Source organism: Choloepus didactylus, chromosome 18, assembly GCF_015220235.1.
Source record: "Choloepus didactylus isolate mChoDid1 chromosome 18, mChoDid1.pri, whole genome shotgun sequence".
In the NCBI taxonomy this organism is placed as follows: domain Eukaryota; kingdom Metazoa; phylum Chordata; class Mammalia; order Pilosa; family Megalonychidae; genus Choloepus; species Choloepus didactylus.
Window position 1 is genome coordinate 63,808,266 of NC_051324.1, and position 20,185 is coordinate 63,828,450.

General features: G+C 35.1%; 1 protein-coding gene across 4 annotated transcripts in view; it reads right to left on the minus strand.

Annotated features, from left to right (window-relative positions):
- Positions 1–17,040: 17,040 nt before the first annotated feature.
- ABCA5 (ATP binding cassette subfamily A member 5) overlaps positions 17,041–20,185 on the minus strand; it is a 134,677-nt gene continuing 131,532 nt past the window's right edge. For all 4 annotated transcript variants that reach the window (XM_037808416.1, XM_037808414.1, XM_037808417.1 and 1 more), the window contains one exon: positions 17,041–19,900. In XM_037808416.1, the coding sequence (XP_037664344.1) occupies positions 19,799–19,900 (102 nt within the window). In that variant the 3' untranslated portion in view covers positions 17,041–19,798. The remainder of the gene's footprint in view (positions 19,901–20,185) is intronic.

The window sequence follows — 20,185 nt, forward strand, 5'->3', positions numbered from 1 at the left end:
TACAGTAACAAATTATCACTGGTTGGGTGGCTCAGAACAACACATTTATTTTCTCACAGTTATGGAGGCTGTAAGTCCAAAATCAAGGTATTGGTGGTGCCATGGTCCCTCTGAAGCTCAAGGGAAGAATCATTCCTTGCTTCTTTCTAGCTTCTGGGGACTCCCAGCAATACTTGACGTTCCTTGGCTTGTAGCTTAATCACTCCAATCTCTGCCTCCAGAGAAAATTGATAACATGGCTTTCTTCCCTGTATGTATATCTGGTGTCCTCTTCTCTTCCAGTAAGTGCATAATTATTGGAATTAGGGCTCACTCTAATCCAGTATGACCTCATCTTAAATAATTCCATCTGCAAAAACCTATTTCCAAATAAGGTCACATTCAACCCATTATGGGGGTATACTGTCTTGCAAGAGTGAGGCCTCTACATTGTCTTAAAGCAAGTGGAGACCGTTAGGCCTTTAATCGATGGGTAGGCCTTTTCCGTAGGCTCAGAAGTTTCTTGGGAGTCTTGAGATTATGAATGTTTAGGTTTATCAATCGAGATGTACCCATTTTTTCTCAACCATGCCTTGACTTTAGCATAGCAGATCTCCTGTGGGGAATAACAACATTGGTTTAGACTTTCATGTTAGTAACACGTACACAACGAAAAATTTCCCCTTTTAACCTCATTCAGATATATAATTCAGCAGTGTTAATTACATTCATAGTGTTATGCTACCATCACAACCATCCATTACCAAAACTATTTCATCATACCAAACAGAAATTCTGTAACAATTAAGCTTAATTCCCCATTCTCTACCCTAGCCCCAGACCCCTGGTAATCTGTATTTAATTTCTGATGCTATGAATTTGCTTATGTTAATTATGTAATTTCAGTGAGATCAAACAATATTTGTCCTTTTATGTCTCACTTATTTCATTCAACATGGTGTCTTCTGGGTTCATCCATGTTGTCTCATGTATCAGAATTTCATTCCTTTTTATGGCTGAATAATATTCCCTTGTAAGCATATACCACATTTGGTTTATCCATTTCTCTAGTGATGGACATTTGGGTTGCTTTCATCTTTTAGAAATTGTGAATGATGTCTCTATGGACATCAGTGTGCAAATATCCGTTCAAGGGCCTGTTTTCAATTCTTTTGGGTATATACCCAGAAGTGGGATTGCTTGGTCATATGGTAATTCTAAACTTAACTTTCTGAGGAACCAACAACTGTTTTCCATAGCAGGTACACCATTTTACACTGCCACCAACAGTGAATGAGTATTCCTGTTTCTCCACACCCTCTCAAACACATGTTCTTTTCCACTTTTTTAATAGTAACCATTCTAGTGAATGTGAAATGGTAACTCGTGCTTTTGATTTGCATTTCTCCAATGGATAAAGATGGTCAGCATCTTTTCAAGGGCTTCTTATATTTAGGTATTTGATACATTTTTACTTAAATTTTGTATATGGTGTGAGGTAAGGACCCACCTTCATTCTTTTGCATAAGGATATTCAGTTTTCCCAGCACCATTTATTGAAGAGACCATTCTTCCCCAATTGAGTAGACTTGGCACCCTTGTCAAAAATCAAGTGGCCATAAATGGAAGTTTATTTCCGAACTCTCAAGTAGATTATATCAGTCTATATGTCTGCCTTTGTGCCAGTACCATGCTGTTTTGATTATTGTAGCTCTGTAATAAGTTTTTAAATTGGGATGTGTGAGTCTTCCAACTTCGTTCTTCTTTTTCAAGATGATTTTGGTTATTTGAAGACCCTTACCTTTCCACATAAATTAGATGATTGGCTTTTCCATTTCTTCAAAGAAGGATGATAAAATTTTGATTGGGATTACACTGAATCTGTAAATCATTTTGGGTAGAATTAATGTTTTAACAATATTTGGTCTTCCAATCCATGAACATGGACTGTCCTCCCATTTGTTTAGGTCTTCTTTGATTTCTTTTAGCAATATTTTTTAGTTTTCTGTGCATAAATCCTTTACATTCTTGGTTAAATTTATTCCCATATATTTAGGAAAATCTATTCTATTCTTTACCTATAGCTGTGGGTTTTTTATCTAAGTTCTGTATCATTTTGAGGAATTTTCTTTCTATTCCTAGTTTTCTGTGTGTTTTTATCAAGAAGTGGTGTTGGATTTTGTCAAATGCCTTTTCTGCATCAATTGAGATGAACATTTTTTTCCTTTGTTCTATTAATGTAGACATTAATTGATTTTCTTATGCTGAACCATCCTTGCATGTCTGGGATAAAACCCACTTTATCTTGGTGTTTAATTTGTGCAGTTGAATTAGGTTTGCTAGTATTTTGTGGTGGGTTTTTGCACCCTTTTTCATAAGGGATATTGGTGTAATTTTCTTTTCCTGAAGCATCTTTATCTGACTTTGGTATTAGGGTGATGTTGGCCTAAGGTGATGTTGGAGAATGAGTTAGGGGGTGTTTCCTCCTCTTCATTTTTTTTGGAAGAGTTTGAGCAAGAATGCTGTTAATTTTGCTGGGAATGTTTGTTAAAGTCACCAGTGAAGCCATCTGGTCCTTGTTTTTTTGTTGATGTTGCTGTGAGGTTTTTGATTACAGATTCAATTTCTTTTATTGTAACTGGTGTGGTGAGATCTTCAATTTCTTCTAGAGTAGAAGAAGTAGGTTATTTGTTTGTTTCTGGAACATGTCCATTATATCTAGGTTGTCTAAGGTTGGAGCTATGTACCCCAGAAAAATATGTTCTTAAATTTAATTCATTCCTGTGGGTGTGAACTCTTATAAATAGGACCTTTTGAAGAGATACTTCAGTTTAGATGTGGGATAGCTGAATCAGGATGGGTCTTTATCCTATTACTGAAGGCCTTATAGAGAAGGTCACAGGGAGAAAGAAAGCCAGAAGTAGTAGTCAGAAGCTGAATGTCAATGGTACCCAGAAGAGACAAAAGAAGCCAAGAGAAGTTGCCAGGTGACAGAAAAGACAAGGACGAGGGATCTCTGGCAGCCAACCGCAGAACACCACAGTCTTCTGGGAGAAAACGTCAACTTGATGACACCTTGATTTTGGACTTCTCCTAGCCTTAAAACCATAAGCCAATAAATTCCCATCATTTAAGCCAACCCATTGCATGATATTTATGTTCAGCAGCCAGGAAATGAAAACACTGGCATACAGTAGTCCATTGTATCCTTTTATGATCCTTTTTATATATATAGAGTCAGTAGTAATGTCCCCCCTTTCATTTCCAATTTAAATTATTTGCTTCCTCTCTTTTTCACATCAGTTTATCTAAAGGTTTGCAAATTTTATTGCTGTTTTCAAAGAATCAACTTTTGGTTTTATTATTTCTATTGCATTCTTAATTCTCTATTTCATTTATATCTGTACTAATATGTATTATTTTCTTCTTTCTGCTACCTTTGATTTAGTGTGCAGTTAGGTCTCTGATTTGACTTATTTCTTTTTCAATATAAGAATTTAGAGCTATAAATTCCTCTCTAATCACTGCTTTCACTGCATTCTATAAGTTTGAAATGTTATGTTCTTACTTTCATTCAATTTAAGATATTTCTTTATTTCCCTTGTGATTTCTAATTTGACCCATTGATTACTTAAGAGTGTGTTATTCAACTTCCGTATATTTGTGGATTTTCTAGTTCTCCATCTGTTATTGGTTTCTAACTTCATTCCATTGTGATAAGAGAAAATGCTTTGTATAATTTCAATCTTTTTAAATTTATTGAGACTTGTTTTGTTACCCAACATGTGGTCTATCCTGGAGAATGATCCATGTGCACTTAAGAAAAAATGTGTATTCTGCTGTTTGGGGGTGGTGTTCTATAAATGTCTGTTAAGTCTAGTTCATATATAGCACTGTTCAAGTTCTCCATTTTCTTATCTATCTTCTTTCTAGCTGTACTAATCATTGATGAAAGTGGTGTATTCAAGTCTCCAAATATTATTGTAGCGGGGTCTACTTCTCCTTAATTTGCCTGTTTGCCTCATGTATTTTGAGGCACTGTGGTTAGATGCATAAATGTTTATGATTGTTATTTCTTCCTGGTGGATTGACCCTTTTATTAATGTATAGTGCCCTTCTTTGTAACAGTTTTTGATTTAAGGTCAATTTTGTTCAATATTAATATAGCTACTACAGCTCTCTTCTGGTTACTATTTACATAGAATATCTTCTTCCGTCCTTTCACTTTCAACGTATTTGTATCTTTGGGTCTAAGGTGAGTTTCTGCCAATCTGTATCTCTTAATTGGGGAGTTTAAACCATTAACATTCAGTGGTATTACTGATAAGGCAAGACTTACTTCAGCTATTTTGTCCTTTTTTTAAAAAATGTCATATATTTTTTGTATCTATTTTCCTTTACTGCAGCTTCCCTTTAGGTTGACATTTTGTGATATAAGTGATCAATCCCTTTCTCATTTCCATTTCTGTATATATTAAAAATGCTTTCTTTGTGATTACCCTGGGGTTTGTGTTAAACAATTCAATTCTACAATCTAGTAGTTTGAAAAGATACTAAGAACTTCAATAGCATACACATTCTCTACTCCCATATCCACCCATTTTCCTCTTTATGTTGTTTTTGACATACATTACTTCTTTAGATTTTGCATGTCTGTCACAAGAAAATATGATTGTGTCTTATTCAATTGCATTCTAACTCTTATAGGAAATAAAGAGTAGAGTTCTTTACTGAAGATATAGTACTATTAGGTTTTACATTTAACCATGTAGTTATCTTTACTGAAGATCTTCACTTCTTCATATTGCTCCAAATATTCATTCTCTCCTGTCCTTTCCTTCCAACCCGAAGAACTCCCTTTAGCATTTCACTTGGTAATGAACTCTCTCAGGTTTTGTTTCTTCATGAATGTCTTAAACTCTCTCTCTCATTTCTGAAGGACAGGTTTTTTTTTAATTCAATTTTATTGAGATTGTTCACATACCATACAATCATCCAATGTGCACAATCAATTGCCCATGGTATACCATCATACAGCTGTGCGTTCATAATTCTAGAAAGGACATAAAAACAAAAAAGAAAACTGAAATCCTCCCATACCCCTAATTCTCCCCTCCATTACTGACTCATGGCATTAGTATAGTACATTTGTTACTGTTGATGAAAGAATGTTAAAATACTACCAACTGTAGTATACAGTTTGCAATAGGTATATTTTCTCCCTATATACCCCTCTATTATTAATTTCTAGTTATATGTCATACATTTGTTCTAGTTTATGAAAGAGATTTCTAATATTTGTACAGTTAATCACTGACATTGTCCAGCACAAGATTCACTGTTTTATAAATTCCCATATTTTAACCTCTAAATTTCCTTCTGGTGACATACATGACTCTAAGCTTCCTGTTTCCACCACATTCACACACTGTTTAGCACTGTTAGTTATTCCCATAACATGCTACCATCACCTCTGTCCATTTCCAAACACTTTAGTTCAACCTAGCTAAACATTCTGTTCATAATATGGAACTGCTACCCATTCTTTGGCTTTGTTCTATATCCTGGTATCTTATATTTCATGTCTATGAGTTTACATATTATAATTAATGCATATCAGGGAAACCATACAATATTTGCTCTTTTGTGTTTGACTTATTTCACTCAATATAGTGCCCTCAAGATTTCTTCATCACCCTGGTTTTTTTAGATGGTTTTATTCACCCACCATACATCCTGTCATTAGTAAACAATTGAAGGTTCCCTGTATAATCATGTATTTATGCATTCACCACCATCACCGCTATCTATATAGACATCTCCATTTCTTCCACAAAGGAAGAGGAAGAGTCAAAGAAGGTAGAGAGACAAAAAGGAAAAAACAATGACAGCTAAAAAGCAACAAAAGGAAAGACAGAATTAAACTAAAGTACAATAAAAGAGTCAGATAACATCACCAATGCCAAGAGTCCCATACGCCTCCCTTATATCCCCATTATAGGCATTTAGCTTTGGTATATTGCCTTTTTTATATTAAAGGAAGCATAGTAAAATGTTTCTGTTAACTATAGCCTCTAGTTTGTATTGACTGTATTTTCCCCCCAATACCACCCTATTTTTAACACCATGCAAGGTTGACATTCATTTCTTCTCCCTCATGTAAAAACATATTTGTACATTTTATCACAATTATTGAGCACTCTAGGTTTCACTGAGTTACACAGTCCCAGTCTTTATCTTTCCTCTTTCCTTCTGGTGTCCTACATGCTCCTGGCCTTCCTCTTTCAACCATACTCACAGTCATCTTTGTTTAGTGTACTTACCTTGTTGTGCTACCGTCACCCAAAATTGTTTGAAACCTCTCACTCCTGTCTTCTTCTATCTATGTGTAGTGATCCCTTTAGTATTTCCTGTAGAGCAGGTATCTTATTCACAAACTCTCTTATTGTCTGTTTGTCAGAGGATATTTTAAACTCTCCTTCATATTTGAAGGACAGTTTTGCCTGGGATATAGGATTCTTGGTTGGCGATTTTTCTCTTTCAGTATCTTAAATATATCACACCACTTCTTTCTTGCCTCCATGATTTCTACTGAGAAATCCGCACATAGTCTTATTAAGCTTCCTTTGTATGTGATGGATTGCTTTTCTCTTGCTGCTTTCAGGATTCTCTTTGTCTTTGACATCTGATAATCTAATTATTAAGTGTCTTGGCATAAGTCTATTCAGATCTATTCTGTTTGGTGTATGCTGTCCTCTTGGATCTGTAATTTTATGTCTTTCATAAAAGATGGGAACTTTTCATTGATTATTTCTTTTATTATTGCTTCTGCCCCTTTTCCCTTCTCTTCTTCTAGGACAATCATGACATGTACATTTATGCACTTCATGTTGTCATTCAGTTCCCTGAGATGTTGCTCATATTTTTCCATTCTTTTTCCTATCTGTTTTTTGTGTGTAGGATTTCAGGTGTCTTGTTCTCCAGTTCCTAAGTGTTTTCTTCTGCCTCTTGAACTCTGCTGTTGTATGTCTCCATTGTGTTTTTTTTCTCTTGTGTTGTGCCTTTCATTTCCATAGATTTTGCCAGTAGTTTTTTCAAACTTTTGACTTCTACCTTATGTTCTCCCAGTGTTTTCTTTATATCCTTCATCTCTTTTGCCATATCTTCCCTGAACTTGTTGATTTGGTTTTTTATTTGATTTATCATATTTCTTTGAAAATCTTTAATCGACTGTTTCATTAAAGTGGAATAATATCTCAACTGTATCTTGATTGAGGTGTACATTTGTTCCTTTACTGGGCCATAACTCTGCCCTTCCCAGTGTAGTCTGTGGTCCTCTGTTGTCTAGGCATCTGGCTTCCCTGGTTACCCAAATCAGATTTTCCAAGACCAGAACAGGTTCAGATCTCAGAATGGGGATATATTCAGTTTCAAGTCTCCCTGAGGGTGTGTCTTAGAGTTTGCTGAGGGAGAGGCAAGCCTTTGAGCTGGGCCTCACTTCCTTCCTCATAGGGAAGATACACCCCTTAGGGAGCTATCTTCTGCATTTCAATGGTTTCTTTGACTCTCTGGCTCTGTCAACTCTACCCGTCTGGGTCAGAGCACTGTGGATTGAAAATGGCTGAGGCTTCACTGAGCCGCTCAGGTTGAAATAGAGAAAAAGGGGAAGAAAGTCCCCCTTCAGAACCAGTCTGCAGCCTCCAATTTCACCCGTTGGTCAGACAAAGCACTTGGTTTTCTGGGCTCCCTCTCCCAGGGCACCGGTGTTTTCTGGCTCTCTAAGGTCTGTCTCTAAAAGTCTCTGTATTTTTTTTCTTTTTTTAATTAATTTTTTTCCTCTCCATCAGCCCCACCTCCTCTCCACTGGGAGCAACCTCAGGGTACTTTGCTGCTTGGCTATGTTTGTAGTTTGTATTCAGGAGTCCACATTAGTTAATTAAAACCCCAGTTGGAGCTGGTCTGAGCTATATTCACTGGCTCTGGGAATGCTGGTTTCTCCCACAGGGAGGTCCTGCCACTTGGCCTGTCTTGGGGGGAGGGGGCTCCCAGTGTGGGTCCGCAGTTTTTACTTACAGATTTTATGCTCTGATCTCAGCCTTTCCACCCAATCCAGGTTGGTGTATGATGTGTGGATAGTCACAGTTCTCTCTCAGCAGTTGTTCCAGATTATTTACTGGTTGTTCCTGGTTATTTATTAGTTGTTCAAGGGGACTAACTAAATTCCACATCTCCCTATGCTGCCATCTTAGCTCCTCCTCTCTGAAGGACAGTTTTACCAGATAAAGAATTTTTTGACTGGCAAGTCTTCTCTTTCAATACCTTTAATATGTCACACCATAGCCTTCTTGCCTCCATGTTTTCTGATGAGAAACCGGTCTTTTAGTTTTATTAGTGATTGTATGTGATGAGTTGCTTTTCTCTTGCTGCTTTCAGAATTTTCTCTTTATACTTGGCATTGGACATTTTGATTTGTATGTGTCTTGGAACAGTTCTATTAGGGTTTATCCTGTTTGGAGTACTTTGCATGTATATTTATGTCTTTCATAAAAGTTGGGAAATTTTCAGCTATTATTTCCTCAAATATTCTTTTTGCCCCCTTTCCCTTCTTTTCTCCTGGAATTCCCATGATGTGTATGTTGGTATATTTCATGCTGTTCCACAGGTCTGTAAGGCTCTGTTCACTACTTTCTATTCTTTTCTCTTTCTGTTCTTCTGACTGTATGATTTCTAGTGTTCTGTCTTCTAGTTTGCTGATTCTTTCTTCTGTCTGTTCAAATCGGCTCTTGTATGTCTCTAGCGTATTTTTAATCTTCATTTTATGTTTTTCATCCTCATAAGTTCTGTTATGTTCCTTTATAAGCTAATTCTTTTTATTCACATATTGGATTCTTAATATCCTTTAGCTCTATATTCATATACAGGTTATTCCTATCCATATTTTCCTTCAAGTCCTTGAATTGACTTAGGTGATTTCTTTACATATCCTTGATTAGTCGTTCCAATATCTGTTTCCTCTTAAGTTTTAATTTGTTCCCTTTAATGAGCCATATCTCCTTTTTCTTAGTATGGCTTGTGATTTTTTGCTGATGTCTGCACATTTGATTTATTTTGATGTGCTAACTCTGAAAGTCAGTTTCTCCCTCTTGCCTAGGGTTTTATTGTAGATTGGCTGTGTGTTAAGGTTCTTTTTCAATGCATGGTCTAGCTTATGCTGAACCTTCAGAGCAGCCTGCATTTGTTCAGATTTTCTCAGGTCTTCTGCAGCTGTCTTTTGCCTGGAACATACAGTGCAGCTTTTAAGATTGCCCTATTTATGTGCAACTGTTTCATCTCTAAGAGACGAATTCCTCTTTTTCCTCTGGGAGTCCTGAGCTGTTCTGTTTGCTTTTGTGCAAACTTTCCTCCCCAGCATGATTTGTTCAACTGCTCTTCCATGCTTAATGCCAACTTTTCCCTACAGCTTTTAGTCCTCAAGTTCACTGTGCCTTACAGCAGTTCCATTTTCCCCTTTATCCATGCAGCTTTTCTGCCTCTAGTAAGTTCCATGTTAGTGTATCCAGTCCCAAGGAGCCAGAAGGGGTCTGTGTTCACAAAAGCCTTTTTTGTTTTTGTTCTTGTTTTTTTTTTAGGGTGCACCAGTGATTACAGATTGGATTCAGTGTGTGCAGCCCTTGCCAACAATTCTGTCATAGGTCTCTTTTGTTTCCTGGCGGCCATTCTGTATGTACATACTTGCTGACCTTTAGGGTCCCACCCTGGGTCTATGTGGCCTTGGGACCCCATAATTAATATGTGTGGGGTGCTAAGTTGCTGAGATGAGTGACTCTGTGGTCCATGACTATGGCAGAAGGTGCCTGGGCTGGAGTGTGCCACTGTATGACTCTTAAGCTGTGTGAGACCAAGTGTGGGAGAGGGGTACAGGCTAGCATGTCTGAGTCACATATCTCTCATCTTATTCTTTGTTTTGTTTTTGTTTTGTTTTGTTTTGTTTTCATTTGACTTAGCATTTGTGGAGTCTTTCTCCAGTCTCTTATCATCCTCCAGATTTCCAAGCAAGTGGGATTTGCCCTTTTATTTAGTTGTCTCTGAGAGGAAATTTTCCCAGGGATGTCTTACATCACAATCTTGATGACAACATTCCAGAGGGATAATAATCTTGTATGGAGCTCATTTTTTCTTTCAATAACCCTGGGCCTCAGCTTTCTCTGTTCTCCCATTGCAGGAGATGAATACCTCTTTACATGCTACCTTGGAGGCCCTCTGACTTTCATACTTAGATTTAATTGCCAATTAATCACTTTCAATCTCTCCCCTCTCCCCCTCCCCCAAGTCATTCAAGCTCAAACACACCTGACAAACCCTACCAGCAAATACATTCCTTTCTACAGGGATCCCATTCCCATTCACCAGTGAAGGAAGTTGACAACTGCACTACTACTCTGCGCCAGGATCCATCTATGCTCAACTTACCACCATGAAGTTCTCATTGCCAGCTGGGTGACAGGTGATCCAGGTCCAAAATTCCCTTCTAGTGTCTTCATTCTCAGATTAGTCCTGGAACCAGATGTTTCCCTGGAAAACAAACTCTAGAAATTCAGATTAGCATGCAGGTGATTTTTTTAGGGAGTGCTCTTGGAATAAACACCTATATAAGGAAAGAAAGCTAGATTGGGGCAAAGTTCAAGCTACAATGCAGTCCCAAGGGACCAATACTTTCCATCCTACAGGAAATTCTAAAAATATGATGACTCTTTAGACTTTCCTGAGTTGGGGCAATAGAAAGTGAACTGAGCCTTCATACCACTGCATGAGTTATTGGCAGCAGGATGCCCTGGGAAATATGGATACCTTTAGCTGAGGCAATATTAAAGGGGTTTGAAAGCTGAGGCCTGTTGCCTAGCAGTACCTTCAGCTGGAGAAATAAGTTTCTCATTCCATAAGCAGAATATAGATGGCTCATTACAGCATCCACCAGAATGATCAACAATGTGCCATTCTGTGGTTTAGCATGGTTAAATCAGTTCCTAAACTAGAGCAATGAAATAGTTTCTTTATTTAATAAGTACCTATGGGGAGATTTGGGTAGTCTGTTGTGCTGGTTTGAATGTATTATGTCCCCCAGAAAAAGCCATACTCTTTGATGCAATCTTGTGGGGCAGATATATTAGTGGGGATTAAGCTGGAACATTTGGATTAGGTTGTTTGCATGAAATGCACCCCACCCAACTGTAGGTGATAACTCTGATGAGATATTTCCATGGTGGGTGGACCCACCCATTCAGAGGGAACTCAGTGCAGCTGAGAGTGACATTTTGAAGGGAGCAACAGCCAAGAGGGACCCTTTGAAGAAAGCACAAGAGCTGCAGATGAGAGACAGTTTGAAGACAGCCGTTGAAAGCAGACTCTTGTTCCAGTGAAGCTAAGAGAGCACCAATACCCCAAGCGCAACTTAGAGTGACATTTTTGAGGAACTGAAGCCTAGAGAGGAATGTCCTGGGAGAAAGCCATTTTGAAACCAGAACTTTGGAGCAAACGCCAGCCACGTGCCTTCCCAGCTAACAGAGATTTTCTGGACACCATTGGCCATCCTCCAGTGAAGGTACCCGATTGCTGATGTTACCCTGGACACTTTATGGCCTTTAGACTGTAACTGTGTAACCAAATAAACCCCCTTTTATAAAAGCCAATCCATCTCTGGTGTTCTGCATTCCAGCAGCATTAGCTAACTAGAACATCTGTCTTCTGATTATGTGATATTATCAGGTCATTCTTTCTTTATTTCTCTAGTTTACCATGCCTCCAAGGGATGGGTCTCCTGTCAAAGTTGTCTCCTTCTCTCCCAACAGTGCCTTCTCAAGAAAGCCATCTAGTCCTTAACACTTAATTGCTTCCTTTTCAATTCCTCAGTTGCTAATGCTTTGGTCAACAAGGTCTCAAATCTGTTGTCAGCATTTCCTAATCCAGGGTGGGAACCTTGCCTTCTGGTGGTGTACTTTAATGTTGTGTGTCTGACTCTTGCTTGGACTTGGCTGCACTTTTTACTCTTCTGCTCAATACCCACTTGACACTCAACTCAAGGGTGGGCTCCAAAACTAACACTTTCTCAGATATTTATTTCCTTTGCATACTGGACATCTCCACTTAACGTCTACAGGGAATCTCAAACTTAACAAGTTCAAAACTGAATCCCTGATTTTGCCCAAACCAGAACTTCCATGGCCTTCTTCATCCCAGTTGATGAAGCTAGTAGAAGATGGGGTCAGAGAGACAACAATTGTTGACAATTCCATTCCTCCAGTAGTTCATACCAACTTGGAGTCATTGACTCTCTTTCTCTTATACCCCAGCTTCTATAGTATTTATCTTCACAACATTTAAAATCCATCCACTTCTGTGAAGACAACCTAGAATATATACAGAAAATATATATCAGAAAGGGTTTAATATTCAGAACATATAAAGAACCCCTATAACTCAATAAGACATACAGCCAAATTTAAAAATGAGCAAAGGACTTGAATAGACATTTTTCTGAAGAAGACTTACAAATGGCCAATAAACACATGAAAAGATGCTCAACATCATTAACCATTAGGAAAATGCCAATAGAAACCAAAATGAGATACCACTTCACACACACTAAAACGGTTATTATTAAAAAATGCAAAATAACAGGCATTGATAAGGATGTGGAGAAACAGGAATCCTCATGCATTTTTTGAGGGAAAGTAATATGTGCAGCCACTGTGGAAAATAATTTCTAACGATAGTTAAATATAGAATTTCTATATGACCTGGCAATCTCACTTCTGGGCATATAACCAAAAGAAGTGAAAGTAGGGACTCAAACAGATATTTGCACATCAATGCTCAAAGCAGTTCTACACACAATAGCCAAAAGGTGGAAGCAACCCAAAATGAATGGATAAACAAATTGTGAATGGACTATTATTCAGCCATAAAAAGGAACAAACTTCTGATACATGCTACAACATAGACGAACACTGAAGACATCATATTGAGTGAAAAAAGGACACAAAAAGACAAATATTATATGATCTCACTTAATTGAAATAACTAAGATATGCAAATTCAGAGAGAGAAATTTGATTACAGGTTACCAGGGGTGGGTGTGGGGGTGGCGAATGGGGTTAATGCTTAACTGAAACAGTTTCTTTTAGGGGTGATGGAAAAGTTTTGGTAATGGATGACGGCAGTGCTAGCAAACATTGTGACTGTTAACATCTCTAAAATGTATACTTGGAAGTAGTTAAAATGGGAAATTTTATGTTGAATATATTTACAATACAAATTAAAAAAAAAAAAACAAAAAAACATCCAACTACTTCTTACCACATGCACTTCTTATCACCTCCCTGATTTAACTCATCATAATGTCTTTCCTAATCAAATGCAGCAGCCTCTTAACAGGTCTCCTTTTTCCTTCCCTTGTATTCCCCATTTATTTTTCAACACAGCAGCAAAATTGCTTGTTTACTTATTTCAGATGAAGTCTCTCCTCTGCTCAAAACCCTCTAATGACTTCTGATCTACTCAAAGTCCATACAGTGTCTATAAGGACTCCTTTGAGATTTCTGACCCCATCTTCTAATCATGTCCCCTTGATCAGTTCACTCAAGCCTCACTGGTCTTGTTGCTCTCTACCAAATGCCACACCACTCTTGCCTAAAGGCCTCTATACTTCCTGTACCCTCTGCCTGTAAATACTCTTTCACCAGATCACCTGCTCAGTGTGGTCTCTCCTCTTTAATACCACAGCAACCACTCCAATACTCCATATCTCCCTTTTTTTTTTTTTCACCATCTAACATCTTATATATTTTACTTAGATAAGTAGTTTGTTTCACTCTACCTTAATACAAGTTCAGTGAGGGCAAGGATTTTTGTCTATTGTTGCAACAATTTATCCTTAGTACTTAGAACAAGGCTTGATTCAAATAAGCATGTTATAAACATTTATGAATAAATGAATGATATGGAAAAGCAATCTTTGAACATTAACAACTTGGGATTCTATCAATGTTAATTATAAAGAACTAGTTAATAATGATATGGGTAAAGGGAAATTCTAAAACCTGCATTCTTTGTGATTACAGTCACCCCTTTTAAGTCATATTTCTTTAACCAAATACAAGTTGTATTTCACATATTTGAAGACTAAAACTTTCATTTTTGAGTTTTTAGGAAGATTTATTCCTTTCTTGAAGAGCAAAAGAGGATGATTTACTTTTCACTCTTGACTACTTTTAAAATTTAAACTAACCTGTTTACTACAAAATTAAAGCATAATGTTAACATCTTGGAAACTTAACAGATACAATGAGATTACAATTTAGGGGTTCTCATAAATTTTTAAAGTTTGACCAAGAATAATTTTGATTTCATTCAGTCACAAACTTGATTTCACATACAGTTGATGTGTTACTGTTTGAATATAGTCAACAGAAAACAAACATCAACTACATAATAGTTATATAATAATGTCTGTAGTATAGTTCGGCCATTGAAATAACTAGACAACAGATAACATAATTATCACTCAATCTCTTTTCCTACAACTGTGACAAACATATTAATAAATAATTAGATAAGTTGATCCCAAACAAGAGATACCATAGTATAGTTGTTAATAATGTAAGAATTGCAAAACCAAAAGGGAAATAAAATTGCAAACCAAGTGATTCATTTAGCTAGTCTTTAAGGTTGGACTATAATCATAACACAGAACTTGGAAAATCCTATTATCATGAGTTTAGATGACACCTAACAATAAGACTTAGGGAAAAATATTGGGTTGCCAAAACTTGAAACTCAGCTCTTTTTGACAAAGCTGGAACATAAAAGGACCACTGTCTTAGTTTGCCAATGTTACCATAGCAAAGTACCAAAGAGTAGTTGGCTTTGACAACAGAAATTTGTCTCACAGTTCTGGAGGATAGAAGTTCAAATCAAGTTGTCAGGGGCCATGCTGCCTCTGAAGTAGGGTTCTGGTGGGGCCTGACAATCCATGATGTTCCTTGGCTTGCAGCATAACTTAATCTCTGTCTCCATCATATGGCCTTCTCACTCCCTCCCTCTCTTTCCCTCTCTCTTTCTCTGTGTGTGTGTGTGCATGAACAAAATTTCTCTCCTTATAAGAATAGCTGTCATATTGGGTTAGGGTCCACCCTAATCCAGTTTGGCCTCATCTTAATTAATAACATCATCAAATAGGGTCACATTCATGGGACCAGGGCATTAGAATTCAAGCACCAAGACATATCTTCTTCTGGGCCACAATTCAGTTCACAATACATCCCAATAGGTGCCAGCTAATCTTGGAGGGCACATCCAAGTGCTTTGCTTTTATTAGTGTTTAATTTAGTATTAGAATTTAGATAACACTTTATCAGTCCCAATCATTAATTGAGCAGTCTAATCTATACCTATTTCTCGGTCTCAAGTTATAAAAGGGGTAAACTTTAGGTTGTCTGAGATGGTTATTCTCTTCCCTTCTATTGGTAAAACTGTAACCCTTGGAATGTACAGATGCAGGTACAGTGAAATTACTTTAAATTATTATACTGACTCTCTTTGGGAATCCTGCATTTATGCAAGTGTGGAAGCAAATTGGAAAATCATCATGCTGTTTTATATATTTTTAAGATGTGAAAATTCTGGAGAAGTTGATTTGCCTAATTTTAAAAAAGGTGAATTATAGATTTGAAAGAGTTGTTTAGTTGCTTACAAAGAAATTGTTCATTAAATTTAAAATTTTGCCTACTAAGATACTCTTTAAATGTACAAAATTTATCAAAAAAATTAAAGGGAAATTGACATATATGTAAGCAGTGTTACATACTTGGGAATAATTTGATCTGTTAAAATTAATAAGATATAAGTGAAAGTGAGTTTTCTATTTACACAAAATAGATTTGAGAGAAAAGGATCTATGAGAATACCTAATTCAAATTTAAAATCTGAATGTGAATTAAAACTCAAGTAACTATCAATATTCCTCTGTACATGAAAACTCCAGATTTTTTTAAAAAATCACTAACAAAAAAAATAAAAATAAAAATAAATAAATCACTAACAACTTTAGTACCAAGGTTTTTTTTTCAGCTTTTAATATGAGCCACTCATAATTCAGTTATCAATACTAAATAACAAAAAATATCCATTTCGGTATACAAAATGAAGGATTTGTCTTATACTTTTTAGTTCTTACAGCTCATTAATAATAACATAAATCATATTACTTCTTTTTTCTTAAGGAACAGCACTGAGAATTACTTACATACAAGATGTTACAAATAAAAAACAATTAAACTTTTGTTTATAAGATTAGTTGATATAAAAATTATTCACCTGAGCATAAATTCTTTCATTTTATGTAATATGTTATTTAAATAAAGAAAATGAAAAATATACAATGTTAGCAATATTAAAAATACATTAAGGATAAACATTTTTGTTTTTCAAAATGTCTATTTATATGTTACATGAAAATTTAGTATGATATTTTAACAAATTCAGAGTAAGGTCAGAATGAAATGTTGAGTGACCAACAGAATTACAATATAAACAATAACAATACTTACCCTAAAAAGAATTAATTGTGCTCCTATAAATTATTTTCAGTACTGTTGGCAATGCATTTGTCATAATTTAGTTATATAAACATCTATCTTCCTCCCAGTAGACCGTAAGATCTTAAGGGACTAAAATTGACCATCATCCCTATATCCAAAGAACCCCTGGGACTTGAAAAATAGTCACTAATAAATCTAATGAATTACTCTAAAATTAATTTTTAATGATTAAAAGAAAAATATTAATTTAAAATAGTTTGTGCCAATTTAAAGAAAAAATATTTTTAAAGAACACCTATAGCTTTTTATGAAGAACAAACTGGAAGAAGAATGAAGAGCTCACAAAGTGAAATGTAAAGTATACTTATCATGTTTTCCATTGTTGCCAACTGCTTGATTCCCAAGGCAGACACAAGTTTGCCTTGTTTGTCAGTAACCATAGTTGCTCAGTTAAGTTCAGCCTTTACTCTACTTTTAAGATGTGATCATGGATGGAAAATATAAGCTAGATGAATCTTTTTTTTTTCAACTTTTGCCTAATATATATATTTATAATTATTTGTTTTAGTACAGAAAAAGAGTTTTGAGATCTGCAATTCAAGACATTTTAAAAGAAAGTAATATATGTGCAAAAACAAGAACACAGACTGTTAATAAAGACAAATTTCAGATTTGACTTTGTCTTTTCTTTTCCTCCCTCCTCACTTCCCCTTGCTTTCCTAAGTATTAGTTAAATTATACTTCTTCTAAATAGGAAAGATTTCATTACTATGAGAAATGAAAGAGAACATTCCTACAAAAAATTTAATTCATGACCAAAATATGTTCACCCTAAGTATGTAAAAACTAAAAAAAATGAATTCAAATGTCCTTTTAAAATCATGTTAAAAAGAGCACATGTATTCATATTCAATAATAATAAAGTAATTGAATGAATACAATAGTAAAAACATGATTATGGTTAGTCAGCATAATCTTAACTTTCACTGTGCAGAAAAAAAATTTAATTTATGTTGAGCACAGATTCACCAATGTAAAGTGATAGTGACTAAATCTATGTGCAAAAGCTGGTAATGTTCTGTGTTAGTCATGCTCTTTTTTGAAAATAAAACATCTCTTTTAGTATCATCAAGTTCTAAAAAACTACCTTTTTCAGTGTCTGCCCTAGTAAACTATCAATAGTTTGTTTCTTTTACTCAGCTTAGTGTTCAAGGTTATACCTAGTTATGTATCTCCAAAGAGAGGTTCCCAGGTATTTCGATGACTATTAAATACTAAGATACTCTTTAAATTTACAGCACCATTCAGCAATGATTTCCTTAGAAAATAGAATGTGCTATTTATTAATTTATCTACAAAGGTAATGATTTGCTTTCAAATGTGTCTTGAATTGTATTCATTATGCAGTAGTCCTTGGCTAAAAAAGTAAAAAGAGAGATTCTCAGGTACAGAATCCAAAATTAAAGTCTGGTGTCATGAGGCAACTAGCTGTCAGTGATAAATAAAAGATGAAAAACTAATACCAGCTAAATCTTACAAGCAGAAAAAACTTAGCATTGGGTTGTAAAATACAAGCAGAAACTTCTAAGTTTCTTAGATTAGTTAGAAGACCTCTGAGATAGCTGGTAAAGTAGATGTCTTTTGGAATGTGTACAGTAATTGCCAAAGCAATGGGGGAAGATGCCAATCATGTGTTTTGTACTTAGGTGGAGAAAGGAACAATATTTAAAATCAGTTGTTAGAGCCTACAATCACAAACATTTTCTTTATTTCACAATAGAGCTAAAAGTTGATTAAGCTATATCTATATTACATAATGAGTAACTTCATTACAGGGTCAAAGTAACTCAGTGCAAAATCCCTTTGTTGCTGCTGCTGCTGTTGTTCTTGAAGACTCTTTGTATTATGATAATCACACTTCTATTATTTTTGCTTTTGCAAGTTCAAACTTTCATTCAATTGAAATATAATTTATACAATTATTATTTATACTATATTATACCTATAGTCTATACATGGATTCTACAAGGAAGTATATCTAAGATTACATGAATAATAACCTTACTTCAACTCTGTCATAGGGTGAAATTACGGTTTCTTATTAAAGAGAATTAAGCACATTTTACTTATAAGTCTTAATTTAACCCCAAAAGAGCTTGTTTATTTATATCCCACCATATTCCACAGTGAATCTGAGGTGAATTTCTCAGCAAATTTATGCACTGATAATACTTAAAATTCTGTAGAGGAAAGGGATAGTTAAATAATAATATTGACCAATAAAAACAATCACCCAACAAATTATCTTATTCAAAGAATAAAATAAAATGTTCCCTTGGAATGGAAATGACAAAAAAAATCTATATGTTCCATGAAGGATGGGAGAGGAGCTATGGTTTAATTCTTTCACCTCTACAGATGTCTGCCATTTGAGCAACAGAGTCAAAGAATCCGACTGTTATGCAAAATTCTAGACATCGTCTTCTTTTAATTATAATAATTAAAACATTTATGAATTTTACTATAAGCCAAAGAAATGTAACTTCAAATACCTGAGTTACCTATATTTAAGATCATCCAATAGAACAAGGTCTCATTTCATTTACTATGATTGATGAGTGCCACCTAGTGGGTATTTACTTCCCGCAAACCCCTATTTGCTTGGAGATTATAGTGTTTATGTTTTAGGTTTTTAGGATGCTAACTTCCATTCAAAATTTTTCTTAGCAATTACAAAGAAGGAAGAAACTTTCATATCGCTTTATGTCTCTTTTACATGTATTACCTAAATATCATGTTTCTATTCAGATTGTACATTACATATACTTATGTGACAAGATGGTACAAAATTTTTAAAAACATAAATAACTGTCCAAAATAAAATTATTCCATCACTATTCCTCTAAATTATAAATTCGGAAGCATTATTTTTGAAAGATGAAAAAGTAAGTACCCATATTGACATATGGACTACATTTCAATATATTTCAGAAACAAACATGCAGGTTTAATTAATTATATATAAGCTTTATTTGAAGAACAGCAAATCATACAATCACAGCATTTCAATTAAGGTGCTTAGCAAATTTAGTGAAATGAGCATTTTATTTATCCTGAATGCTTTCATGGTTCTCTAGTCACCAGTCAAATAAACTTTTAAAATCAAAGTTAAAATAAAGACAGAAAATAAGTTAGTTCAATAAGCAGAGTTGAGGAAAACAAGTTCAAAATATTACTCTGTCTTCCTGTGTTCTTTCCCACCAAAGTGTGCTATTTAAAGTTCCACAAATATCTTCTTGCTGTTCCTTGGTTAGTTCTACAAAAACCTAAATGAAAGGAAATAAATCAAATACAGCATTCTGTATCTCAAAAGAACTTTTAATTAAATCAGAGAGTATAAAGCTGTATCTAACTACATTAATCATTTTAGCTATCAAGAGAGATTTTCTGATATTAATACTACTTAAAATAATCTCCATTAATAACATGCAAAAAATGAATTTTACTTTAGAGGAATAGGTTGTTTTTCATTAATTTATGTAAGTAGCACTGTCATAATATTAAAAATATGTACAAATATTTACAGAACATAATTTCAAGTATGTTACTAT